The sequence below is a fragment of the Gallus gallus genome, chromosome 3, assembly GCF_016699485.2.
Source record: "Gallus gallus isolate bGalGal1 chromosome 3, bGalGal1.mat.broiler.GRCg7b, whole genome shotgun sequence".
Taxonomy (NCBI): Eukaryota; Metazoa; Chordata; class Aves; order Galliformes; family Phasianidae; genus Gallus; species Gallus gallus.
In genome coordinates, this window is record NC_052534.1 from 20,861,414 (window position 1) to 20,889,365 (window position 27,952).

Here is a 27,952-nt window from a genome sequence, read left to right on the forward strand (position 1 = left end):
GGTGCTCCAATTAAGCTGCTCTTCATTCTCTAATGTTGAGGTATAGCCCAGGCTCTGTTCACGTCAGAGATGAGAAGTCCAGGTTCTGAAGGTGCTATTTCTCTGCACAAGGGGTTTGCATGACAAGGTTAAGTTAGGCTAGAAATAGGCAGCTGGTACAGATGTGTAAGGAAAGCAGATTTCCTCTGGATTATTTCCCCAGAAATGGGTTTTGTCCCTCCACTAAGGGTAACAGCTAACAGACTACTTGAATAGCTTTAACCCACTGTTATAAGTTTATCTTAACTTATAGAGGGGATTGAAAAACCAGAAGTTGCACTGTTCGTGTCTTGTGCAACGCTTTTGAGCTCTGAGACAGGTGCCAGCAGGCTCTGTGCATCGCATGCTGAGCTCCAGGTACTTACAGTGACAAATTCCTACCTGCTAGGAGCAGTGATGGACCTGCAGCTGAACTGCTGAGGGAAAGGTGGTGGCTTTCCTATGCACAGAACTCATTGGCCCTTTTTCTCCTTTCTCTCAGCTAAGTCACTGCAAGCAAAAATGATTTGTGAAAAGAGCAATTGGATACTAAGCCACAACGACAATAAAAGCCATATCGGTTTTGCTCGTTAATTAGACAAATTAAATGAAACCACTTAGGAGAAAGCGTCAAGCTATTTGCAGTCATGGAAGTGTACAAAGGGAATCAAGAGAAGTCAAGACCACTTTATTTTACACTAATAAGATGCACGTTAAAATCTTTAAAGAAAAATTGGCCATATTTGCACAAGCAGTCACGAGGCATATCCTCTAAGTAATCATGGCTGTTTCCTTCAAAAAACAACAAAAAAAGGCAATTGTAGATTTGTGGAGGCTAGAAACATTTTGCAAACCCTAAGTGTGTTTGTCATTCCAATTATAGGACAGAACTGTGTTCATACTCTACCGCTTTTCAAAGCGCTCCTGAAGGTTTCCATAACAAGGCTTTTTAAATAAAGGTTTGAAGGATTGCGTAGATTCAAAGGCTCAGTGGTCCTCTAATTCCTTTTTGATCTCTGAAATGTATGGATGATCTTTCCCGTGTGCTACTTCCATGATGGCAATTGCCTATGAAAAGGGGAAAAAAAAATATTCACACAATTGGTTCATATATAACACCAGGCTATAAATACTCTCTTTGGAGGTTTGAAGCAGTCTGACACCTCTAGCTACATTTTGTCCTCTTGTAGTCACAAACCCAGTAGGAAATAAAATGAAATTCAAAACTAAGTAATAAAGGTTTTTACATTCATAGAATACTTCTTTCATCTTACAGGATCCCAAAGCACCTTTCAGAATTATATTCCTGACAAAACTACTTTGAATGCAACCAGCTCCAGGACAGAAAACTGCATGTGGGGTGGGTAATATTCTGGCAGTGTACTTAACCAGTATCAGATGGAAGCTCTGTTCCTACCAATTCATCCTTCAGCTGCCAGAGCCACAAGCAGGGCTAGTGCACAAGTTTATAAAGGGTATTTCGGACCTGATTCTGTAAACCCTTCCCTGGTTCCAGGGCCACCAATGCTTTAGGAAGGAAGCAGCTGTTGAAGTGAAAACCAGACCTCTTCATCTTGAGGCTCTGCTGTGCCAGACTCCCTGCCACTTCACCTACAGACGGCCTCTGTTCCTACGATTGAACGTTTTGGACAGCCAAACCCAATACCCTGCAACCTCCTGCCAATATCCACACTGCACTCCAGAGTGGGTTACAGGAGGAAGATTTCCACTTGGGAAAAGGACAGCAGGGCCCCAGACGTGTGTAAGACGACGCAGCAGCAGACAGGACTGAAAGAAGTAAATTTGGAGCATCTGAGAATATTTAAAGACCACAGTGTTAAGATGAAGCAAAGAACTGCAGCACCCTAACAGTGATAGCATTTAGTCATTTTCCCCTCAGGAAGTTCTTTGGAATTATCCTCTTCTATTAGTTCAGTTGATGCAACAGGAGCCTTAGGCTCTATCTCAGCAGCAGTGAGAAATGACTCCGTCCCCCTCCTGCCCCCAAAGAAGCGACAGCCTTCTGGATGAGCTTCTGCAAAGTGACAGAGAACAATGGTTTTGTTTTTCCACTGAATTCGAAACCTCAGGGGCTGGAATAACTTCGGGCAGTTCCTGCAGGCAGCTTTTGGAAATGAGTCATTAGAAAATGTTTGTGTTAGGAAGCTAACTATGCCAACCACCCTACCCTACAGCTCCCCCGCTCCCCAGCCTGTGTTCGCAGTGGCACCAATCCCAGTTTTAGTCAAAGCTGAAGCACCGCAGTGAAGAAAAACCTACACTAAGTTTGAATCAGGTGATGGTTACAGTTGAGAGCGCATCTCCCTGCACCATCCTTCACCATGGCTGTACAGATTTGCTGGCTAAAAAATTGCCAGCATCCGAAAATGTAAAAGAACAACAACAAAAAAATCCCTGGCATTCCACACTGAGCCATTATGTGCTGCAGTAGTCACTGATACTTAGGAAACGAAAATAAACTTCTGTCCAACAACAATAGGGGAAGAAAGTCAAGAAGCATGCAACACAGCAGTAAAAAAATAAAGGAATAAAAGCTGAAAGAACAAGGAACAGACTTATAAAAAGGGGTGAAGAAAAATATAAAATCAAATGCTGGATTTGCCAATTTGAGCATTACCATATGCATTGAATTCCCTTCAGCTATTTAAAAATCAATTGGTTCCAGAACAAATAACCACCAAAAGCATGCCTAGTTTAACTTGGATATAGAAATCCCAGGCGTCAATGAAGCACTGTGTGCCTTTCCTAAGAACTGAGCGTTTTTTTCTGTCCTTACCCTGCAAGTAAGGAGAAGCTGAAGTGCTGCTCCAATTGCACTCAGCACAGCGCTAGCTCAGTGAAGACGTGTAACAGTGGAAGTCCAGTGTGAAAAGATAAGGCTCCTTTTAGTAGGAACGGACCCAGAGTGCCACTGAGCCAAAACTCCTGTAACCAATGCTGCCTTTTCTACCAAGCCAGGCTTACAAACAGAAGGATGTCACGTTTCAATGACTCTGTGCCTAAATTGGTATTATTAATGAAGAAAGCAGGAAATACCTTCTTCAGGGCTTTATCTCCAGCTGGTCTGTTCTCCAGTGCCATGTACAGTCTCCCTAATTTCAGCCACATGGAGGCAACATTCAGCGAGTAGGAGGGATAGTGCTTACTGCAAAGGAGAAAGAAAATAGACTTTATCAAACGTGGCAGACCCGGAGCTTCTCCCTGCCCCCTGCTCTGCCTCTCCTGCCCCTGCCCATTCACTGCTCAGCCCCTCTGCTGTGACTGCCAAGAGTCAGTGCCAGGTTTTTCTAGGATGGCGCTGCCTGTCAGTTGGGAACTGAACTGAAGCTACCATATGCCTCTGAACAGCTGTCAGATGGCAGTGACTTTCTGTCACTGGTTTTCATCTCGCCAGCTACAGAAAATGACTGCACTGTTACCATTTTTCACCCTCAGCAGAAATAACTCTGCTGATCCCATAATGGTCAGTCTTTAATGGAAAGCAGGGGTCCCTCAACAGCGTAGGCAAGACTTATCAGCCCCGCACTTGCTTCTCACTGAGCTGACAGAGCCCAGTTCAGCAGAGCTGACCTGGAATGCCAGGCTTGGAGCCAGAAGAGCCGGGCAAGTCTCAGGGAAGATAAATAGTACAGAGTCCCCAGGGAGAAAGCACTGGCTCATTCCCTGTATCACTGCTTGCTGCCAAGCGATCTGTGACTTGATGTTGGCATGTGCTCCAAAGGGAGAGCTCCACTTGTGCTCCCCCCAGCTGGCAGGAGAGTCACAGCTCAAAGATGAGAATCTGCTTGGGAGACCCATGGCAGGATCACATGCAGCGTGTAACTGGCTGACTCTAGAGAATAAGACCACGGCTGTAAAAATACAAAGCATGTATTGGGGAAAATATCAGTTGTTTCCTACAGAGGTTAATGTGCTTCCTTGCTCCACATAGGGCTGCAGTCTGCACACCCTCCCATGCCTGCAGCTCTAGGGTGGTGTGGAGAACAGGGCCATGGGGCACTGCACAACCTCTGAGCTCAGCTCCAGCTCCCTCTGCTGCTCAGCGCCAGCCCTGGGCCCGGCCCTGCTCCTGCAGCTGCTGCTGAAAGAAGGAACTGGGAGGGGGTGGGAGGCTGGCACTAACAGCCAGCTTTGCCTCCATGACCTTACATAAAAATGGACTGCAGGCACACTCTAAAGCTCTGCTTTAGTGAAGTATTAGGAGAACACTGAAAACAGAAACAACCAGAATTAGCACAGTACCCATAGTGGGATAAACTTATTCTGAAACTCAAAGCACGAACTTCAGGCTGAAGCTATGTGCTGCACGCCACATTCTGATAGGAACAAACTGCTGAATTTAAGCACTCTGTTTCAAGCAGTGATGTCACAGGTAGTGCGTTCATACATTAAATACTGAGAGAAGCGATCTCTGTCCAAACTTGTCTTAGTTATTCAGATTACTGAATTAGAGCATTAAGGAAACAAAAAAATCTCATATTTACCTGTATGGTCTGATAATTTTTTGCCCGTAACGCAGTGCACCTTCCCAGTCCTGCACGTAGAGACAGACACCCATGGCCTGGTACATCATATGTAACATGTAGACGTTGCTGTCTTCAAACACTGCACCCATCTTATCCAGGCTGAGCTCACAGATCTCCAGTAATTCACTGGGAGGTATGCAGAAGTCAAGGAACCCAATACAGAGTTTCTGATCAGACAGCTACCCGATAACGTTGAAGAAAAAAATGCCCTGACCTTGTTCAGAATGGCTCTGAGAAGTCTTTCTCTCAAAGGACATCAATGCTTCTGTGCTACTTTGTGAGGTATTCCATGCTCAGCGGCACTGCTCGTAAGACTATTCCCCCTCATACTCAGATTTTCTACAAATGTAACCTTCAGATTTAAAAAGCAACAAAGAAAGATGCTTTCCTGAGCCACTGCTGCTCCAGTGATCTGTCAGTCAGATGAAGGAGCAGTGAGATTCCCTGTGCAGTGGTTACTCAATCAGGTCTGCTTCTGGCCCAACACGTCTTTCATTTTTGTCCCATCACAACAGTCAGGACAGGTAGGCCCATGACCACAAGCAATAGCTGCAGCATCACACGCAGTTCCTCAAAACCAGGCAACATTACTTCATGCTACAAAACACACCCCTGTGTTCATTCCAGGCTCTGGCTTGTTCTGTGCAGACAGCGCATGGCCTGCTGTTAGAAACTGACAACTGCACAGGAACCAACAGAGTCCCACAGCCCCACACCTGCAATGCCAAACTACCCGTTGTCTCCAGGGAGAATTCTCCAGCCATAACAAGGACAGAGGTACGTTTAACTTCTAGAGGTCATAGTACTTCTCCTTCAGGTACTTCTGAAGCAAGTCAGAAGGAAAGCTTTAGGTCGCAGACCGAGCCAGTGGAGACAAGGCAAGACAAAGGATATATTTGTAGTGTTTGGCTCTTCTGAATTCCTCTATCACGTTCCTGGCATATTTGATCATGTCTCGTACCGCCTCTGCTGATGGAGGATCATTCAGCTTGCGGATTTTCAGTTTCTCTTTATCCTGAAGGAAACACAATGCATGTCATGAATGCAGGTTCCAAGCCCTACAAAAGAAGGTGCATCTGCTGCACAAAATTAATAAAAGACACAGGTGGGGACTTAAGCTTGTCCAAGAATGTAGAAACAAGAGTAGAATGTGCACCTGCAATTTTCTCTAAAACCTTGGCCGGGAATCCTAGAATCCTCTGCCTCCCAGTTCATTTGCCATCCTCCACTTACACGAGGTCCCTTCTTTTGAAAGATCCAAAAGCTTTTCGATTTTGTGATGAAAGCAGCTTTACGTAGAAAATTTCACTGCTTTTGAGAGATTAGGGATTAAAATATATTTAGCTTTAAGGCTAGAAAAGCCCAAATACCTTAGGCCTTCCACCATGTGATAGCTCAGTGGAAAATGGCATGACTTAAATGAGAAAAGTAGCCTTCATAATTGCAAACGAAACTGTATTTCCACACATTTTGTTGTTATATACTGGCTTTCTGCTAGACAGCTCCATTTACTCTTATCTTACTAACTTATTACTTCATGAAGAGTCAGCTGCAATCTGGAGACAGTCTTTTTACTGTTTAAGCCTCACATTGTTGCTAGATTTCTTCTAACCTTCATGATGACCTGTCAGCTAAGAGGGCTATAGAGAAATCTTCCCAGGAGTGAAGGAGGCTGAGTGACAGGTGATTCCATGAGCAGCAAGTTACTGGAAATCACAATGAAATCCTGGCTACTATTAACTCAGTGGCAAAATGATTGAGGTAACTGGGAAGAAAACTTCGGTGTCAACTGAATGGCCTCAAATGAGAATACTGAGTAGTGTCTGGAAAATAGTTACAAAATACACTATTTAGGGGGAAGGAGATGGCTGCCTGGTCACTTTGGGTAGCAGCTCTTTAATGGACACTTCTGAGAAAATGCGGAGAGGAAATGACCTAGAACTTAAGGATCATGAATTATGCTGGTCAGACCTATCTTGACTAGAATGTCAGATTGCTGCAAGAAGCTTAGTTCTCCTAGGACCTCCACTGAAGGACAATCAACTGGTTGGCAGGACAGGGACAGCTGTTTTGGTGTCTGCTGAGTTTAGCTGCCTTTCCTTCCCATGATAAATGCTTTTGTTCAAAGTAACTAACACCTTGTTCTAAGGAACACTGTCTGCACATTTGCCTTTGTCCTTTGAAAGGCACCAAGTGATGTCTAATGAAGGTAAATCTGGCCTGTGACCCAACATTGTCCTGTCAGTGACAAGAATGCCATTTGCAGGAAATCCCATTTCACAAATTCTGCCGGGCCTCCAGATAATCCAGCAAAATCACACACATAGTATTGACAGAGATGTCCTAACCAGGGACTATGGCAGGACTCTGTGCCAGAACAGGACCCCAAAATTGCTCCAACCAAGGCTCACCGAGTCAGAAAACACACAGTTACAAAACTCAGTTCTGATCTACATTCTTTTGGCCAGGTAGTATAGACACAGTATAATTATATACTTTTAACAAAGTTTTTGTCTTCACTTTGTAGCTCAACTTTTAATGAGCATCCACCTGGAAATTTTGTGATGCGTCATAGTTGAAACATCAGGAAAGAATGAGTATAAGAAAGTCCTATGGACAGAAAAGCAAAAACCAAGCCCTCTCTCTATTACCCTACTTCCGAAAATGTAATTAAACTGGATAGAGTATCACATCTAGGGAGCCGGGTAAGTGCCCTGACAGTCAGAATCATTTCATGCCAATTTAATCCCATTATTACCTTCTCCTTCATAGTGCACTCCCTGCAATCACAAGTGAAGAAATAGGAGTCTCTTAACCTGTCATTTCTGTCTTCTGTGGGATACAACAGGTCAATATAGCTGGTAAAAACCTAGGCAGTAAAAACACAATAGTCAATGAAAAGCAGTACAAATGCATGTATTTATCGCTACCAGTTCTGTGGAAATGATACTTAGTATGACAACTACACACCGACCCCATTTGTGAATCCCTGCAGCCCTATCAACTGCCTCTTCCCTCACATTCCAAACCTCTTCGGAAGCATCAGGAGTTGTCATTTGTGAGCACAAACTGACGAAGAAGTGTTTCCTTTCCTATTCAGTATGGAATTTCCCTCACATATCACCCTGGCTTACATCCAGGAGAGGAAGATTCAGGTGTGGATAAGGAAACTATAACACCATAAATCTCAGACTGCTGTCAACACTACAAAGAGATGCCGACTTTTCAGAAGTAAAATAATGATTTCAGGTATCCAGCCTGCAATAAATTACAGCGGCCTGGTTTTTTGGAGGCTGGGGTCTCAAATTTTCCCTTCTGAAAACTGAGTAAAACTGGGGCAACAGCAGCCACTGGCAGCTTTAGAAACTTAGGAGAAGACCTTTAGATCTCTCAAACGAAGGCCCAGTGCTCCAGTTCTAGGAGGATGAACATCAGATTTACTTCAGTGGCAACATTTAAAGAAAAGAAAACCTGCTTTTGATCATTTTAGAAGCCTTTTGCATGCACTGTTCTCAAGCTTTTCTTTATTCCAGTGCTCACCAGAAAAGAACCCACTCAACTACCTTTAGTGTTGTCTTTTAAATGATGTCTCCCTCAAGAAATACGCCATAGGCAGCGCAGTTGATAACTTTGCAGACCAAGAAAGGCTTTTAGTTTCATTTCCTCATTTTCAGCTATTCCAAAGTAAAACGCACGTGTAATTTGATGTTACATATGCTCCCCATCTTTGTCTGTGATCTCACAGCTTCTCCCGCACTCCTCTCCTCCCTTCCAAGCACGCAAAACGCAGGAACAGCATTTACAGCAACCACTTAAACTTCTGATGCAATGCCTATATTGAACCTGAAGGTGGAGACACAGGCCATAAGACTGCACTGAGCCCAAGGAAAAGCACTGATCTGCTTCCATAAAATTCTTGATTGTCAGCAGAGAGACTGCACAAAAGCAATGAGATTCTATAGAACCGATGCAGCTTTGAAAACACAGTTTAACCAAAAGATGTCAGCGAGGTAGAATACTCCTTACTTCCCCCTCTAATTGCTCTCCAAAAATGCTGAAAATGCCTGAGACTCCATGGGAAAATTGCAAAACTGAGATTACTCTCTGTCCATTACCACAGTGCATCTGTAGCAACTGCCAACACCGCAGTGAGATCATAATAAAGAGCACCCTGAGAAGTTGCTCACCTGAGTTACCCCCGTCCCAGCAACTGAAGCTCGGTTCACAATGGTGAACAGCTGCAATCCAGGAAAACCACCCCATCTCTTTCTCCAAAATTACTATTACATACATCAGAAATGAGCTGGAGTTGTCAAAATCACATCTGAACTTCTTTTGATCAGCATTAACCTTGAAGGCTAAATTAACGTTAGCAAATGACCCACAACAAATCTCCATGCAAACTCCATCCCCAGAGTATTTTCATCCCATGTAGATACATGAACAACTTCCCCAAGTCTACCTAATATACACGTTGAATTTTGATTTTATTGAAGTAAAAGTAAGTTCTGCTGCTGATAGATTGCTGCCAAGTTCGTTATTTGACTGAGAAGTTTACCAGGGCCTTAATTTATCCATCACTGTTCAGCTTTGCTCCAACTAACAACATATTCTAGTTCTTTTGTGATTACACAGTTCAACTCTGCTGAGTGATACGACTGAACAGAGCATCCACAACACGTGGGATTGAAACAGAAGTTAGAGGACTTATCTGTTCCCATTTACCTTGTTTATTCTGGCTTCACTTCCATTACTATTATACTGGGAACTATTACAGCAGTAATAATTGCCTTTGATCTTGGAATTTCAAAGCACCAGCCAAACATCAGCAAACTAAGCCTCCTCTTACAGATGGATAAATTGAGACAGAGGCCGGCAGATGTGCAGTGACTGATGCAGGTGCCCACCCCTTGTTTTAACACAAAATAGGATGCTGCCTCTAGGATCAATTCAGTCCTCCAGTGCCACCCCAACTTTTCTAACACTACATCTCAGGCTCTCTGAGAAACAAGAGATCCTTCCCCTTTTATTATTAAACTCTCATCTAATTGGAACAAAGACTGAAAAGTGGGATGGATTCTGTTTTAGGGCTTGCGTACACAGTGCTGTAGTACATTCGAACACAGTGCACCTACCTCTTCTCCAGGCTCAATCTCTTTCACAGCTCTGACTTCAGCCAGCGTCCCTTTGTAAGTTACAATCACATTTGGGCAACAGCTATGGTTCATCAGTGCAACACTGTAAAAGCAGAAAAGTGAACTTTTTTCCCTCCCCACCAAAAGCAACAGGCTTTTGTTAAGTTAAGCAACACCTCATAAAACAAACAAGCCTGAAAGGACCGAGTCAGTCTCCCTCTGCAAGCTGTTCTTAGTGAGGCTTAATACGAAGGCAACCTGGGGAAAATCTGTTGTGCTGTTATTTATCCCATCAATATGGAGAATGGGCATTTTAATGAATAGCTGCAATTTTAAAATCTTCTTATAGCCAGACATGTCTTTTCTTAGTGGCTCAGATGCTGAGCATTTACAAATGAAGGACGGTGTTGCACTCGATTCCAAATGATCCTGGTTTCATATTCTCTTCCCACCATGACCCCATTCCTGGCCGAGATTTCACGGCCTCCAGGGATAAGAAATACACAGTCCAGCCTTCCTGAAGCAAGGACCCGTGTACAGCAAATTAAGCCCTTCTCTAAATGGGCACCAGGACATTTGAAATTGCTTTGACATAATTACTACTAATCCACGCCTCACAGGGAAGTTGGTATAAGCAGAGCTGATAGCACTTGCAGTGTGGAGTTTGCAAAGAACAGAGGCAGAATGGGAAGTGCAGGCTTAAAGGGAAAAAAGTTTCGCAGCCTCACAGAGAGCTGTACCTCCCAGTCCACAAACTGCAGCTAATGACTAACATCTGCAGCTTGTTTGTAAAGCTGAGGAGGTTGTACATATTTTTTCCCCACTGTTGTAGCAACATAAAGCATGGCAGTTTTTAAAACATCTGAGGAAGCTGAAAGAAGTTATGAAAGAGATTGATGGTTTGCAAAGGAACAAAGGTAGAAGGGATGGTTTTTTGCTAACATCAGGTGAAGCATTATACCCAGGCAATGCAGAAACCTGTGGATAAAGCAAGTCACTTACAAGCCTTTTCATTTTGCTTTAATCATTACTTGACGTCCCTGTCCAGAACCTGCTAGCCAAGTAAGTCTGTCTCCTACCAACCTGTGTAAAGCTCACACCCAGAGCTATAGGACTTCAAAACAGATTCCAGTGTTACCAAGTTTACTAGATTTATAAGCAGAACTGCTGCAAATCACCGGCAGATCTTATTAGTTAACATATTTTAAACATGACAAATTAATACTAACTCTTTGATTTAATTTCTTTCAATGCAGGTCTACTTCTAAACACACGTAAGAACCTTTGTTTGTTTTTAAAGAAGTTGTTTTTATTGTTATTTTTTGTAAATATTAAACTCAACCTACTCAGGAAATATGGCTGATCCCAAATGAGAGAGTTCTTCATCTTCAATTGTGAAACCATTGCAGTTAACCTAAGAAAAAAAAGAGAGACTAACTCAGATTCTGGTCAACTTACATCACATTCTCATACTTAAAAGTTAACAGCAGCAGTTTGCTTACAATTTTCTCACCAGTATTCATGGAGAAACTACATGACATGTCAAAAAGTGAAGTAAGGACAAATCCATCTCCAAAGGAATGTGCAGGATTACAAAGAACTGTCAGTCCAATACCTGTGCCTGCTCAGGACACATCTAAGGGATTACACCTTGAAATGCCAATCAAGAGAAACGAGGCTGGAAAAAAGCACCACAAAGAGTGTCCAACAAAGCAGACCATTGCAAACGTTGTGTGTAACAACGACAGGGCAAGGAGATCTCATTTGGGCATTGCCAGCAACGGGCTGAAGTGGAACTACATGTGCAAGGAACAACGCAGACATGAGCAGCAGCAAACCCAGCCCGGCTGGGGCACTGCAGAGCTTTGAAGGAGCATGTGTTACTGAGATCTGGCACAATGAGGATGTCATCTGGTCAAAGGCTGCATATATGAGCTACAGCTGAAGCAGATAGGAAGAACACAGGGTGTGAGATAGACTGGAACCTCATATAGACATAGAAGGGGACAGAAAAAGAACAGAACGTGTGAGGAAGCATAATACTAATTTAATCAGAGAATAAAAAGCTTATTCATATATCTTTCTCATAGGTTCAAACAGGTTTTAAAACCTTCTCCTGTTTTATTCTCACTAAGCTTAAAAGAATGTTTCCAGACTTTCAACTCTGTCTGACTTAAGTGACCTAGATGTATCTCAAACGAGTACTTTATTCCATTTTTACTGCAAGCCACATACAAGCCTGCCCAGAGAACTTTAGCCACACTCACCAGCCTCTCCCCCTAAAATCCTTAAAATCCTCACAGAAGTGTCAGAAGAACACTAAAAGAACAACGGTCACATAATGAAGCCCAGCTGAAGCTATAATGGGCACAAGAGCATTCAATCAAGTGCAGCACAAGTACGTGCTCTGGAAGGGCAGGAGGTGACAACAAACACTACTTCCCCACAGGCTGGAATGCAGTTTGGACTGGATCTTAGAAATGCACAAATGGTTTCCAAAGCCACCCCTCAGTTGTGAATTGTTCAGGATGAGTTCACAGCTAAGTGTCCTGCATCTCTGATTCACTTACCAGTATTTTTGGTACCTTTATTTGTTCTTTATTTCTCTTTTTAGACAAGTTAGCATCCAAAGAGTCCCTGTCTCCTAAGATGAGCACTAGCCAACATATGAGCATACCTGAACCAAAACCAAAATGTAATTGCTGAATACAAAAACAATAGAAGAGAAAGACTGTATCAACAGCAAGTAAGAACATAAGGCTACAAAGGCTGACATAGAGAACAGCTTGATGGATCTGAATCACAGGAAAATATTTAAAAATATGTTGTGAGTTATCATCAACTCCCCTGCACTAAGCCAGAGACAACCCACTGCTTGAATGCATCATACCACAAATGACACACGAGGAGCAAATAGAAGGGATGAGATAGCACTATTTTCCCCAGAGGAATGCATGACTAAAAAAGGAAACATGGAGGGAGTAAAGAGACTTGAGCAAGAAAAGGAGACACCAAGGTTGTTCCCAATGGTGGAACAGAAAAGGCACGAACTAAGGCACAGGTAGGGATGGGACACCAGAACTTGAAAGAAGAGAGAAACTGAAGAATACGATGAGATGAGACCGAGGAGGAAGAGTGGTAGTCTCAAGGGTTATGTTCCAGAGGGACAAAAGAGAGTAGAACAATACCAACAGCTGGGAAGAGAGTGTTGAAGGACTAGGATGCTTTGGACAAAAATCTTTGCTCCACTCTGAAAGATAATTATGCCTTATCTTTGTTGGTAAGGAGCAACAGCAGACCAAGCCGCAAAAAGCACTGAGCATGAAGTCCAAGGTATCCTGGTGCCAAACAGCTGCCCTGAGCTACAGGGAGAAAAAATAAATGGAGAAGAAAAGTAAAAATACGAGGCCAGGGAAACTATTAAAACAAAACAAAAGAACAGCACCATATTCACACTACTGCTTTTAGGTCAGGTTAACTAATCATTAGAAAATGTGTTTGTATGTATCAAATATAGACCGACCTCCAATTTTTCCAGTAAGATACATAATGGAGCTAAAACCTCAAAAAGTTGTATCCCATAAAACACCTTTCTGGAACTGTCTTATCATCAAGATGGACTCATTTGACACCTAAAGGTGACATTAGGTACCCAGAGGGAAGATTGGATAGAATACCAATTCTAGGAGTCAGCAGATCACAGTAGGCAACTGAAGTACCAGGACCTGGTGGTCCAGGATGGAACGTGAAGAAAAACTCATTTAATACAAAATAACTTAATCTTTAGGGGATTCTAGCTGCATTCCAGTAAAACTATACAGAAACAATGCAAGAAACTGGATGTACAGATTTCTTTAAAGAATCCCTCCAACAAACAAATTGTCAAGTCTTTAAAACAGAAAAACTTCTTATTGAAGGGAAACATATAGTTTGGAATAACTGAACGAAGAACAGATGCCAAACCCATTGAAGAATCATTGCTCTACAACGTTAACAGTGCCTGTATTAAGCTAACAGTAACAGTGTCTCCTTATTGCTACATAACTGGCCATATGAAGAGGGTGGTGCCATTTCACCTTTCACTGCAGCAGTCAACACCTATCCATAGCTCAAAATAAAACGTTTTACTCAGAAGTTTAAAACTAGCTTTTTTTGAAGTACAAGAAAAGAAAGAAGAAAAAAAAGATAAGGGTTCTTTCAGCATTCCATTTCTGCATTATTTCACCCGCTACAACACATCTAATGTGTATGAAAATCAGGTGAGAGAAGAGAGGTGACGTATTTTAGAAGTTCACTAACAAGACATCCTGCCTTGCCTTCATCTCTCCAGATGACAAAACTAATTGACTGCATTTAAAAGGCATAGGTCAGATACAATTTCAGGCTGCTCTTTCCTATTCTCTGCTGTTGAGATCCTTCGAAGGCAAGTAGCTTTCTTTGTATGTCCACCAACAGTTGCAGAATGCCTGGCGCAAAGCCTAACTTGGACAGGGTCTGTTATAGGCTATTTCCCATTTTCTTCAGTGTTTGAGAAGCGCCTCATGAAAAATGTGAAGATAAGAATCTCTCCCTCACTACTGAAATGGAGCGTATCCAGCCACTTCTGGCCAAGGAAGTGCATCTTTGCCATCAAGCACACTCAGCTCTCCCCAAGATAAGCAAAGAGCTATCACTTCCATCACCAGTAAGATTTATCTCTTTCACAAAGACTGAACTCCTCCTACAACACCATCCACCTAAGCAGACTACATTCTAGCCAACTTACTTGTGCAAAGAGAACTACAAGAGCAGCATTGTCAGGGTACTCCATGTGCTTTGAATAAAAGTGATGAAGAGCAGCAATGTCGTTCTGAATCAGCTCTCTCTTTTCATTGTCTAGTTTGTCAAGGTCTGTGGACAAAGAATACATTCCATTTCAGTAACAGGAACACTCCCCAGTGAACTTCAGTTAGGCTTAAGTCAAACAAGCCTGGACTTAAACAGAAACCCCTCATGGAACAGCTACTTGGAAGTAGCACAAGAAGCCTCTGTTCTTCCATAAAGATGATGCTTCTTCTGTCAAGGCCACACTTCTACTCCAAGAACATGCAGGATTAAAAAATCACTTTCTAAACATCTTTATATTAAGTGGTAATTGGACAAAACATTATCTTTGTTGGGAGAAGGGTTACACTGTTTAATAGGCATTTGTTAGATCTAGCAAGCAGACAAGCCATCTCTCTAGAAGTGTATCTACTGTAGCTAACTGTCCTCAGCTGTTTAAGATGACCTTACGAGCTACCTGGTTCTGTCTACTGTGGTACAAAATCCTTTTAGATAACACATTTCTTAAAATATGCCTTTCAGAGTCTAAGTCCCTCATACAGACCTAATCTTCATCAGTATGAACCAGTCAGATAAGGAATGCTACCTATCACTGCTCTCAGGCCCTAACTACTTGAATCCATGTGTGACAGTGACTTCACAAAGTCTGATGTTAACAGTGGGGCTAGTCACCAGGGCTCCCTTTGCAGTTAGAGAATAATATAAGGGTGCCTGGGAAGGCAAAACACTTTGACCTACTGCAGGGACCTGCTTTGGCACGCAGCAGTGCCTGGGAACATCCACACCTCTGGGGGCTACAGGGCAATTCACAGAGGTGCATTTCATCTGCTGGTACATGAGGATGACAAGAGATGGCAGGAACATCAGTTGAAGCATCCTGGTCTCACCTGCCAACTGTACTCCCTTCAGGCTTTGCTCAGAGATTTACCCCCAGGCCCTTGACAAGCTGTAGCCAGAGCTGTGGCCCACAAGACCTTTGGGTGCCTGATCCACACAGACTGAGCCAGATCACCGACACTATACTCTTGGTTCTTTCCCTCCCTTAGGTCCTTTCAGCCTCAGAAGCAGAATTCTGCAAAGTTTTTCCTCCTTCTCACTGTAGCAGTGCCATCTGCTCTTTCCTGTTCTAAAAGTGACAGCAACTCATCGGTTTCCCCTCTCCAAAATAACAGTAGAGAAAAACATTCTGAAAAAGGCCACAGAACAATGGAAGAAGCATTTGTCAGAGCAGATGTGAATGAGAGGAGAGTCATAAAAATACTGGGAGAAATGAAATGCAATAATTCGATGATTATTAGGACAAGCCAGAAATAGATTTTCAACTTTGAGCTGAAAACCAGGAACCTTTTCCTCTCCTGTGTAAGTTGTTACAAAGAGCAAGGCTACTGCTGAGCATGATGAAGGTGTGGTAAGAGGAGAACCAACAAGGCAGAAATAATGAGAGGGAATCTTACTACGAAGACAAGAAACAAAATAAGGGCTCCTAAAGTACCAGGGAGACATTGCAACTGGAAAAAAAACATCCACCTTTCAGCTCCCAGATTAATAGATTATTGAACACACACTGCAATTGGAAGAATATGAAGAAATTGTTTCAGCACTTACCCATCTTCCTTGACCTCAAACTTAGTAACCTACCTCCAAAAACTAGCCTCGCCTTACAAAAAGCCAAACGCTGGCATTTTTCCCCTTTACTTCCCCAGCTCTCCAAAGAGCTGTGATAGCTTTCAGCCAGGAAGCAAATTAAATCCTAATTCTGCTGGTTTTGGTTACCTTGCTACCTCAACTTCTAGCAGTGGCTGCATTTATTCAGCATTTTCTAAAGGGTTTTGGAAACTATCAGTGAGAAATGTGAATATAGAAACCTATTGTCTCCTCGTATATAGCCTCCAGCACCAAGAAAGGAAATGACAGACCAGTGGAAACGCCAGGACAGATATTAGTCCCCTAGTTGCTCAATTTCTAACTCTGCCTCACAGGATGTAAAGAGTAGCCTTGCAGTTAAACGCAAGCCATTGCCTCATCTCCTTCCTTGGATTATTTCGGAGCATTTAGGACATGGAATTTCAACACAATCACATATAACATGTCAGATTTGACTGGCAGTGACAGATAGTGAAGCACAGTCCAGAGGGTTCTGCAATTAGCCCCTTAGTCACTGTCACCATCAAGCAACTGTGCTGCCTCTGATTTTATGCCTCCTGGTAACGAATACTAGCTATTTTAATTTTACAACATTACAATTCTCAAAAGGCACCAGAGTACCAGAAAAGCCATGAGATGGATGTATACTACATCACTAATTCTGTCTAGGATTTTACCCTTGTTTCACAACCCCATAAGCAACTGGAAAAAAAAAGAAAGAAAGAAAAAAGAAAGCAATAATAGCACTAGACTTTCAAAATGCGAGGAACCACAGTTCTCATTGTTTATTCCTTCTTCAAAAGGAAAAAAAGAAAAGTCAGATGCTCCAAAAACTGTCGATGGAAGGGAGCACGGAGTAAAGCAAATGCAAACAACTGCCCGTTTTTTACTTACGTGATTCAAATTCTTTTACAGCAAGCAGCTTCTCTGACTGTGTTCTTTCAGGGTGAATTTTCTAGCAATAAGGGGGGAAAAAAGCAACAAGAAGAAAATATTTTAGTGTTTCTAAGCAGGCTGTTTTGTCTATGCTTTTATAAGCTGGGAACTCTTACCTGTAAATCAAACAAATCCATGCATACGAAATTCATAAAAGTCAAACAGCAGTGAGTTAAATTGACTGTGCTTAGTTAAGCCACGGAAATATTTTCTCTGCACCAAATTAGGCAGCCAAAGATTAACTCTTATCAAATTTATATACATAAACCGAACGGTATTTTAAATATGTCATTTGCTTTGTTCTAGACACCCAGAAAGCTGCTAACAATAGCAAGCGGGCAGGAGACAGGCTTCGCTTTGAGGAAAGTGAATAAACTGACTGTTGACAGAGTTCAAAAGCAATGCTCCATTGTTGGCCTAAGGCCACTTCTTTGTAATCTTGGCCATTAAATATGGCTTTGCAGGTGGCCCAGCAGCTGAGGTTCAGGGACCATGGTTTGCATATTTAGCTTTTATATGACATGGAGGGTTCTCCCCCCTCCTTGAAAGCAATAAAAGCACAAATTTATTCCAATGACTTTTTGTCATTAAACATCCGATTTTGTTTGTGGATCACCACCAAACCGTACTTTAATTAAGTCACACACACATACATTCACACACACAGCAAGTATAGCAGCTACCTTCTCAGCAGGCCTCCAAAATCCTCGCTCCATACAGTATCCAGGTTGCCCTTGCCACATAAGCACACCTCAATCACACAAATATGCTTCAAAGATGATTTGAGTTTAGAGCTCTGCAAATATACACAGTGTAATAACTTTTCCCACCTTCATTAGCACGTGTTGTCCTCAGTTTCCGTATGGTAAGGAACTCTGAAATGTGATTGACATTGCAATCTTACATCCTTACTACTGACATTCTTTTTCACCAAAGATCAAGATTCTTTCAATCTCTGTTTTTCACCAGCTCACTCCAGTAATCATAAACATCAATATGTGAGTACCCCAGAGGTGCTCGACTCACAAATGCACTGGGCAGTGCAACACAGTTATAGCTGAAAAACAGTACAGCAGGCAACAGCTTCACGAAGATGTCAGTGCCTGCAGGCAGATTGACACTAGAAGCATTCCTCAGAATTTAACTGCATATATCAGGTCTCATTCTTTCTTCCTCTAACAATAGCACAGGCATGGTGCTAGCCCACACATGTAACCAAGAGTTCAAATCTACCAGAACGGACTCTGAAACACTGTGTACATTGTGAGTCTTATTGGTGAACTTCTCCAGACTCCATTCAACACTATCTGGGTCACCACTACAGCTGGACAGCTTAAAGACTCACTATAATTCTACTGTCTTCCCCTAAGTCTTCACCTAGACTACCACGATGGTGCTGACACTACTACAGAGGTTTGATGATCCATTCATTCAGCTGTCCATACTCTATATTACACCTATCTGTTCACAGGAAGCCAGTATGCCTGCGCTTTGCTGGGACAGTTACCGTAGGTCAATTTTCGCTTTCCTGTCCTCCCTGGCACACAGAGTAGGAACAAACCTCCCAAGTCCAGTTTTCTGCTCACCTGTTTGGCAAGGATCCTCGCCGTTAGCCTCACTGTCTCCGAGGGATTCCAGTTCTGCCCAAAAGCGCACATGGCAGCGCACTCCAGCTTATGCATTGGCCAGTCTTCCTTCTGCAAATGTAGAAAAATATTTTTTTTAAATTAGCAGTGAAGATAAATTGATGAAAATGAGGATACAACAAGTCCCGGCAGATCCTAGAGGTCAAGTGAAATGTGTTTCCTTTAAAAAATTAAGATGACGCTCACTAATTCCAAACAAAAGCTTGAGTCACATTGGAGGGCTGCAGCTATCCTGCTTTTTCCAAACAAATTCACAAGGGATAAGTTAAGGTCAGAACATCTTCATTTATTCAATGGAAAAAAAAGAACTAAATGGTGAAGAAGCAAACAGACAACATGATTTATAAACCACCAGTTCTTATTGTTCAGATCAAGCACGTGAGGACAGAGTAGGTCTAAGCTTGATGGCTTTATTGGGTTCATTTCCATTTAATACCTTGGCCCCTCATTATGACATGACCCTGCTGTAATCAGGAGTAATGTGTCTGAAGTCAATGGATTCACAATCACGAAGAATGAGTATATGTAAGGTCAGAACCAGGCTTGCAGAATAGAATCATCAGATTTTTTCCTTAAATGTTGTAGGATAAGACTACAGCTAGGCAACAAAAACACACTAATAAAGACAAAATACATCTTAGTGAAGAACATACAGCATACCCCTAGCTCAACATACAACAAAACTTGGGAGGGATGGCACAAGCTATCGGATTTTTGCAGTCTGCAGGCTCCTCCAAAGCAACAGAAACTTTCAAAGATAAACACAGAATCAGATTAACACTCTGCAATGGCATACAGAGCCTGGCGTGGGCTGTTCCCAAACTACATCACATTTCATTTCTTTGATCAGGTATGGAAATATTCTTACTTCTATATTCATGCAGTGCACAATTATTTATTTATGTATCTCCCCCCAGACACACTTGTAGTGTGTTAGAACAGCCCTGTAGTCCTCTGCCTGCATAGGGAGCACCCATTTGTGGTTTCAGACTAGATTTAAACTGGTGGAAAACAGCAGCTGAAGAAAGAAACCACAACAAACATAGAATTGATTGAAAGTGAAAACTTTGAAAGCTTCTTGCAGCCTCCAGTAAACTTGCAATCCCCCTTCACTGTGACGTGCACAGCATCAGAGACCATGTGTTAGCTCACTTACTCATTCAGAAAAAATAAAAAATAAAAACAAATCAATAGCCCATCAGAGAGGCTGAGTGGTAGGAGCAGAAGAAAGCCTGGATTTCACTCAGCTGCCTAAATACAAATATTAAGGGCTGTCTGAGGCATCCTACCTTATCTAAAACACTCACGTGCGAGCAGCAGAACTACAGGAAGATTAATTTATTTGGGGAAGTAATAGCCAGAAGTCACATATGATAAACCGAAAAGTGCAGAGCAGTGTATCCTGCCTTGGCTGTCCCACATACATGAAGATACATGTAGATCAAAGCAAAAGCTGATACCTCTAATTCCAGAGTTGGTCCACCAAAACATTCTTCCACTGAAATGTGTAATTTAATTGCCATGCATCTGTGTAGCTTTCAGAATTCATTGTATTAGGACAAGAAGGTAAATGCCTGCCCCAGCCTCACGTAGAACTTCAAGCCATACAACACTGAAAGAGGATTCAACCCCTCACAAGGTCAGCTACAATGTCCTTCATATCTTAATATATTTCCCACCTCTAAAAAAGCAGCAAACCAATAACAGCATGCAGGCTGCCTGAAATAAGCTCAAGTGTGGCTGTTCTAAGAGGACATGGCCATGCAGACCAGGCAAACTAAAATAGGATATTACACCGTAATCATGTCATGTGAAATTACACTCTCAACTGTCCTACAGCTGTCACACTATGAAGTGCATCCTCCCTAGAGGCTTACTTCCTACGTGTGCCCCAAGATCTCTCTCTGGAAAATTCCTGATACCCAGTGGATTCCCAAACAAAGACTAATACTAAGAAGATGTACAAAGTTGAGACCTCATCTCTCACCTCTTCTTTTCTTGCACACTCATGCTTCAGACTTGCTTCTGGGATGCAAGAAGCAAAGAAACAGAGCCTAAAGTTTTGTCTGGCAGCATTCATACACACTGGGTAAATAAACAAGAGAGATTACCTGATAAAACAAAATCAAATGCAAAATCACGTGCGTGTCTCAAAGCAGTGTTTTTAAAAATCCATTTGTTCTCTTCACTCTTTACACATTGCTAATTAAAATCTTTCCCCAGGCAGAATCATACTGGGTTATATGAACTAGTAGGGAGGTTAAAGGGACAAGATATGGCTGAATAGTGTGAAATGAGATAAAAGCCTGAAACGCTACAAGAAGAGAGAGCACTGACGACTGAGTAATATCGGGGATGGAAACACTGGGACAGCAGTTTCCCCTGCGATCTCAGCAGGACTGTATTTTGCATTCTTCTCCATGCTTTTTTTCTAAGCAGTCTGAATTATAACAGGTAGCATTGTTCTAGCCGAATCCCTGATGTTACATTAATATTTTCTTCCTATTTTCCTTACATTCACAGTATTTTTCCCTTCATTTAGGAGTGTGTGACATTTTTGGAAGGGAAGTTCTTTAAAGCTCGTGCTTTTCATATCAAAGCATGGAAATGGTCTTCTCCATCAAGTCCTTCAAAATGATTTCACTGTCCAGGACACTGACATATAGCTCAGCATTAAAAAAAGTACACCTCGTACCCAGAATAAGACTCAAACCCAAAATAGCATCCGGGCACTTGGAATCATAGAATCATTAAGGTTGGAAAAGACCATTAAGATCGTCAACTCCAACCACAATTCCACCACCACACCCACTAACCACATGCAAACTTCCTTTCTTCCAAACATAGGATTTCTTTGTAGGATGTAAACTTTGCTATATTTCACTTGGTCAAAACAAAACACAAACAGTAGAAAGAAATGCTTGACAAACCAGTGAAAGGGATAAGCCCTTTTTTTCTGTCCCAGTTACGCTCAAATATTATTCAAGTCCCTTACTGAACTTCAGTGAAGCTTCTCCTGATGCCTGGCATTATCCAGTCAGGTTCTCAGACACAGCCCTTCATCAAGCAGCAAAAGCAAGAACTTCACACATCCTTCACATCCTTCCCTACTATAGTTCACTGAATGCTGAGCCAGAGAGGGGATTGGACTTCGGTGGGATAATGTCAAAAGGTTCAGAGGAGACATTCATCAAAGAGATCACACAGAAGGTTTTTGGGTAGGGGAACAGACTCTTCCCAAAGGCAGGCTTAAACAGGGTCTTGCAGCATCAGATTCCTCTTGCACAGAACTGTTACAGCAAGAATACCCTATTTCTTCTACAGCTTAGAAGCAAAGAAGATTGGACAATTTCTGAAAGGTCCCATTTAAAACACATCTTGATCAAGTTAGCCTGATGCTAACCCCAGATCTACAACTAAAAATATGTTTCCCTTACTCTAGAAATACCAACTACAACACTCTTTAACACGAGACGTCAAGAATAACCCCTAAATATTTTGCATAAAATATATTTCAAATATGGAAAGTCCTGACAAAAACATCTCTTTCTGCACTTTGACTAGCTGATCTCCACTCTGGGATAAATAATAGCTCTGTGTAGTAACAGAAAGAGGAGCTCCAGTAGCTGGTTCAAGTTCACTGGTTCCACAATTGCACCCACATAACCCCCTTAAAACATTTCCCTTTAGAGTGTTTCAGCAGCTAATTTCTGAAGAGAAAAGATAAGCACAGGTCTCCTGCTGTTTGACTAAAATTATTATAATTTAAGAAGTCAAGACCTGAACAGCTGCAGATGGGGTCTGAAAGCCACTACTATAATAACAGGCCTGTGCTTCGAGGAGCCAACAGCAAAGAGCAGAATTGGTACGAATCAGCTGCAACTCTCAAACCCTTTTAAGAGGGGAACTGGATTAGGGGCTGGGAAAGGAAAGCAAGACCAAATAAATTGACAGACACATATGGGAACTGTAGCAGGCCCAGTGTGAGAACATACGGAGTGAGCCCTAAAAAAATTAGCCACTACAGCAGTGCAAAACTTTGTCTGCCACTCACACCTCAGCACTACCTTTCCCTGGTGGTCAGGGCAAAGGCATTATACTTACACGCAGGGCTTGGCCTATACATCAATCACCTGCCATATGGCAGGAGATGTAACCTGTTACCATTTGTAAGATCTTCAGCAAGTTAATGCATACTTGTGCATCTACACCCTATTTCCAACAACAGAAATGCCACAGAGAATGATCAGATGCTTCATCCATTAAATGCTTGGAAAGCATTTTAAGAACCTCAAAGCAAGGCTGCTATATGGCTTAACAGAACAGTCCAAAAGATGCTTCCAAGGAAATCCATGCAATGTCAGTAACTTTGCTTTCAAGATCCATGTTATTCTGACAGAAAAAAAAAAAAAGTTGTTGAACTGCTGAGAAGTGCCTTTGAACAAGACAGGGATGAAGATATAGTATAGACTGTGCATCATATACAGTCAGGGACATTGGTTTCTAGACAATATTATGCTTGAAAGTAACTTTGAAAGAATGTCCAAGAATTCAGTCTCAGCAACACTCATAAATTTCCTAAGACTGATATAGAAGTGCTCCAAACATAGTAGATAACGTCATATTGCCAAAGGCATGGAAAGCCAGAGGTGGATCATCAGTAAGAGTGAAGTGCTAGTACTTCTGCTCATCATACTACTGTCTAGACATCATAACATCATCAGATGTCTTTGTATCTGAAGCATCATACTATACACCAACAGACAGAAAAGCTTTTAATTCATTAACTTATCAGACAGACTTCAGCTCAGCATCTTGTCCTGTAGTTTTAAGGATACCCAGTTTCAGTTCAGTTTTATCTCCCTGGAAGATGTCCTACTATAAAAATGGTATTCTGACCACAAAGAAAAAGAAAGCTGAGAAAGCAAAACATGGACAAGACTATCCAGGTGAGAGAGAGAAAAAAAGCCTCCTTGCTCTTACTGTGTAAACTTGTCAAAGCTGCAAAACAGAAGTAAGGATGCAGAGGGAAGGACTGAAGGAGGGGTTTGGAGGTAAAAGCAAAGGACTGCAAACCAGCAGAACTAAGTCCTACCACTTCCACCCACCTTGGTTATCAACTCGCTGTTTTTCCTGGCACAAACTGGTAGATTTCCAACTTCAGTAAGCCTTGCAATGACAGTTATATGGTTTGTAAAGAGAAGAAACTCAGAATCTCAGATAGAAAGTGCTAAACAGCCAATAAATTGCTTTGTTCAGGTATATCCTTTCCTCATGTAGTTAAGGGCTTACTAAAGAAATAATGACACGTGGAAGCACTTCTTCCAAATAAGCATTTCTCATGAATGAATCATGGGTTTCCACCAGACTGTCATTAAAACTCTTCCAGACTTCTCTCAAGGCTTTTAAAGATGCTTATACAGCATTTTATTTCTTCCCAGTGCAAATGCTGTCAGTCTCTCAATATTCTCTGAACTATTGCAAACGTCATTGAAAAATCACATCTTTTAAGCATTTTGAGTTCAACCGCAAAGCCAAAAAGCCATGCAACTCACCCACAATTCTCTAACACACTGTAGGAAAGATGGAAGCCAGTGGAAGCAACAGAAAGAGGACAGAGGATCTAGAGGAGGACAGGCTAAAGTCTGTCACTAGCCCAGTGGGAGAGTAAGACACGTGCTTGAAATAAAAGCACCCTAGATATCAGATTTGGGATTTGTTTTTATTTTTTAAATGCCTATTCTGATACTGAGATGAAAACTGTAATTAAAACTGCATGCAAATGTTTTGGGTGCCTTCATACTGCTCTACTTTGTTGTAGACTTGTTGATATCCTATTCTGGGAGGCCTTAAAAGAACAATAGTATATAAAGAATAAAAAAAGAAAAGCAAGAAAAGCCATTAAAATAGTTTTTTAATGATTTAACTTTTCCCTTAGACACAAACTCTCCTAATAGTTTAGTGAGATAATGTTAATTTATCTGGTTTGTGCTCTAAAAAAGAAGTAACACAGACATAATTAGTGGGCTGACAGGCAGCTCTAATCAAAGTCTCAGTGGTACCAAGCCCTGGAGCTACTGATCTTGAAAGACTCATGCAGACCATGTCCAAATCCTGTAATTGTTCAATGCACGATTCCATGGTCAGCATCTGTGGGATGCTGAAATTGACTGGGCTACTACTAACCACAGTCAAAATTAGAGGCTATCAATAACAAACAATACATGGATGTGAGCATCTCCCCACACATACTGCATTACCGTACCTGACATTCCACATTGCAGTAAAAGGCCTGCTTGCATCTTCCACACTTGGACAGTCCTTCTTTCCTTTAAAAGAAAACAGACAGTTATTCTATTCCATAAAGCTCAGTGAAATACAAATGTACCCTTTATCACTAACAGGTATGAATCTCTTACTGGGAGCTAATCTAGTAACCCCACAGCTCATCTGAGAAGAGCGTTGTACAGTATTTCACATTTCTTCAGAACACTGTAACTACAGCTCGAACCCCGACTTCAGATGGCAGATGCTATTCTGATTTGTTTAGAGTTTCAAAAGGAAGTTTTTCTTAACAACCGTTATTATGCAAAAGCACTCTGTTGTCCTAAATTACAGGGTTTGGGAATGTTTTATTCTATGCTGCTTGACAGACGATTTCATTTTTTGGCATTACAAGCTGCATGCTGATAGCTAACTTCTTGCTTTCAGAACTTCCCTGTTGCTCTATATACCTGCTCACCATTACCAGCCTTTTGCTTCTGCTCTTCCAGTTCCATTGCTTCTCTGCCTGCTTCAGAAAGCACAGTCATTGTTTTGTGAGGAATCACCTCGCAACACGAGAAAATATGTTAAATTACTAAATACTCTTTCACCGCCTGTCACCACACAGCCTCTTTCTGTCCCACTGTCCAGCATCTGCTGGATAGCTCTGTATCCTCACAGAACACAACAGCGAAGGGCATTTCACAGAGGTCTCTCAAACTGGGGGGTCCATAAGGCCTTGAGGGTCTCAACATCCCCTGATCATTCCTGCAAAGCTGACGGTGAAACACGAGTGTGTCAGGCTACCAACAGTATTCTGCTTGCTGACAGCATGCCCCTCGAGTACAGCTGCATATTTAAAGTAACAAATATCATCAGATGCAAATGTCTTTCTAGTCTCGTTTTTATGATGGCACACATTTCTCTTACCAAGACCTTACCCACAACCTTCCTAACACTGCAGTTTAACCAAATATAGTTCCAAGTCAAGCCCTTTGTTGTAGTATGTACTAGTTTTGCTTCTAGTGAGATTTTGTTTCAGTGAGATTTTTTTCCTCCTAGTGGAACCCCATCACTCTCATGTGAAATAGCTTTTGGTCTGCTGTATTGTAACTACTACGGCACTACACTCAGTGTATTTCCTCTGATCACTGTGCAGCCCCAGAACTCCATAGGAGAAGGCAGCGTGGCGAATAAGCAGTATTTAAATAGGCTGTCCCTGCTGATAGTTAGAAGTTATTCTATGAGAGACACCCAAATATTTTTAGGTCACTATTATCACTACAATATTACTTGATGACAACAGAGAATGGAAAGTATCCCAGAGAGGCTGTGGAGTCTCCTTCTCTGGAGATATTCAAGACCCGCCTGGATGCCTTCTTGTGTAACCTACTCTGGGGAGCTTGTTTTGGCAGGGGGGTCGAACTGGATGATCTCCAGATGCCCCTCCCAACCCCTATGGTTTTGTGATCCCATACAGAGGGAAATCTGGGTGTGACAGACAGTCACGTTCTTCAACAAAAGCCAATTTATGGTTAGGAACAAGAAAAAAAAAAAAAAAAAAAAAAAAAAAAGAAAGCCCACAAAGAAAAACAAAGCACACAAAACTCAAGGGATGATAACTTTCTAATAATAACTCTAAAGTGCCTTAGCAGCCTCGCAGAGAGGCAGGAGGGCAGCTGGCACACGGCAGGGGGGTTGGACTCAATGACCCACACAGGTCCCTTCCAGTTCCTACGACTCTGTGATTCTGCAACTGCCAGAGCGTGGAGCCACGGGATGCCAGGCACGAGGTCTGCGGCTCTGGAAGCTCCCTGTGGAAGGAGCCCTGCTCACACCGCCTGCACTCAGCCTCCCTAACAACACAGGAAGACCAAGGCTTCGGTTGAAGAAGAAGTACCCAGGCAGGCCATGTGCACCACGGAAACGCAACGCAGTGGTCTGGCAACCACAGGCCCCTCCTCCCCCGTCACAACCTCATGAAAACGGGTGAATGCTTCAGCGCTACAAACCGACAAGGATGCAATTAAACCTCTCGCAGGAAGCCACGCGCGCATCTAAGTGACTGCAAGAGCGCGACGAACAGCCGTGCCTTTTCCCCCTCAATTTCTCCGGCTCTCAAGCGAGGGAACCCAATTCCACGCCGCAACCTCCCCCGCAGCACTAGAGCCAGCGAACGCACGGGGTGGGCAGGTTTCCCGATGCAACGCTGCCCGCGGGGCTCCTTCCGCAGCCGCCGCTCGCGGGGCCCACGCCCACCGCGCAGCCCCGCTGCCGGACCGGACGCGGGCCCCGACACAACCGGCCCCCCGGCTCCCAGGCCCCGCTCCCCGGCCCGGCTCGCAGCCCTACCTGGCGAAGCAGCCGTCGCAGTGGCTGCCGCGCTCGCTGACGGTCAGCACGGCGGTGTAGGCCGGGCAGCTGAAGAGCAGCTCTCCCACGGCGTAGCGCCTCAGAGCCCGCAGGCCCCGGCCCTTGCCGGGACTGGCGAACCTCTCCAGGCCGCCAGGCTGCGGCACCGCCTCCGAGCGCATCCCTCTGCAGGCGAAGGGGCTACGCCGGCAGGACCCCGGGTTCGCCGACAGGGCCCGGCCCGCCTAATACCGGCAGCGGGCGCCAGGGGAGCGCCTCCTCCGGCCGGCGGGGGATTGGCGCCGGGTGGGGCACCCGGGAAGCCGCCCTCAAGCTGCGGAGGAGCTGCCGGGCTGGGCGCTGGGAGAGCCGGGCTGGAGCTCCGCTGCGTGCCGGTGGCGGGAAGGGGGTCGCGTCCACTCAGCCGCACGAGCAGGGAGTGCCCATGAGAAATGGGTAACGCAGCCCGGGCCGCGGCCCCTATCTAGAGCGACAGTGGGGCTGCGAAAAACGAAGGCTGCAGACGCAAAGCCACGGGCAGCTGCTGCTCGTATCGCACGAGGCTTCTTCCTAAGTAGGGCGCGGT

The 27,952-nt window shown here is 43.2% G+C and overlaps 1 protein-coding gene across 2 annotated transcripts; it reads right to left on the reverse strand.

Annotated features, from left to right (window-relative positions):
• Positions 1-685: 685 nt before the first annotated feature.
• Positions 686-27,629, reverse strand: SMYD2 (SET and MYND domain containing 2). 2 transcript variants are annotated; one of them, XR_001465675.3, is made up of 13 exons: positions 27,367-27,629; positions 25,016-25,079; positions 18,691-18,801; positions 17,063-17,123; positions 14,466-14,590; positions 11,047-11,114; positions 9,701-9,803; positions 7,324-7,434; positions 5,460-5,580; positions 4,524-4,698; positions 3,076-3,184; positions 926-1,086; positions 686-810 (listed from the first exon to the last, which is right to left on the reverse strand). XR_001465675.3 is itself a non-coding variant. In NM_001277571.2 (12 exons), the coding sequence occupies exons 1-12, from the start codon at positions 27,546-27,548 to the stop codon at positions 1,006-1,008; spliced, it is 1,311 nt and encodes a 436-aa protein (NP_001264500.1). In that variant the 5' UTR covers positions 27,549-27,629; the 3' UTR covers positions 686-1,005. The 2 variants fall into 2 exon arrangements, 1 of the variants encoding a protein (NP_001264500.1); NM_001277571.2 differs by having other exon boundaries at positions 686-1,086.
• Between the last annotated feature and the right edge of the window lie 323 nt (positions 27,630-27,952).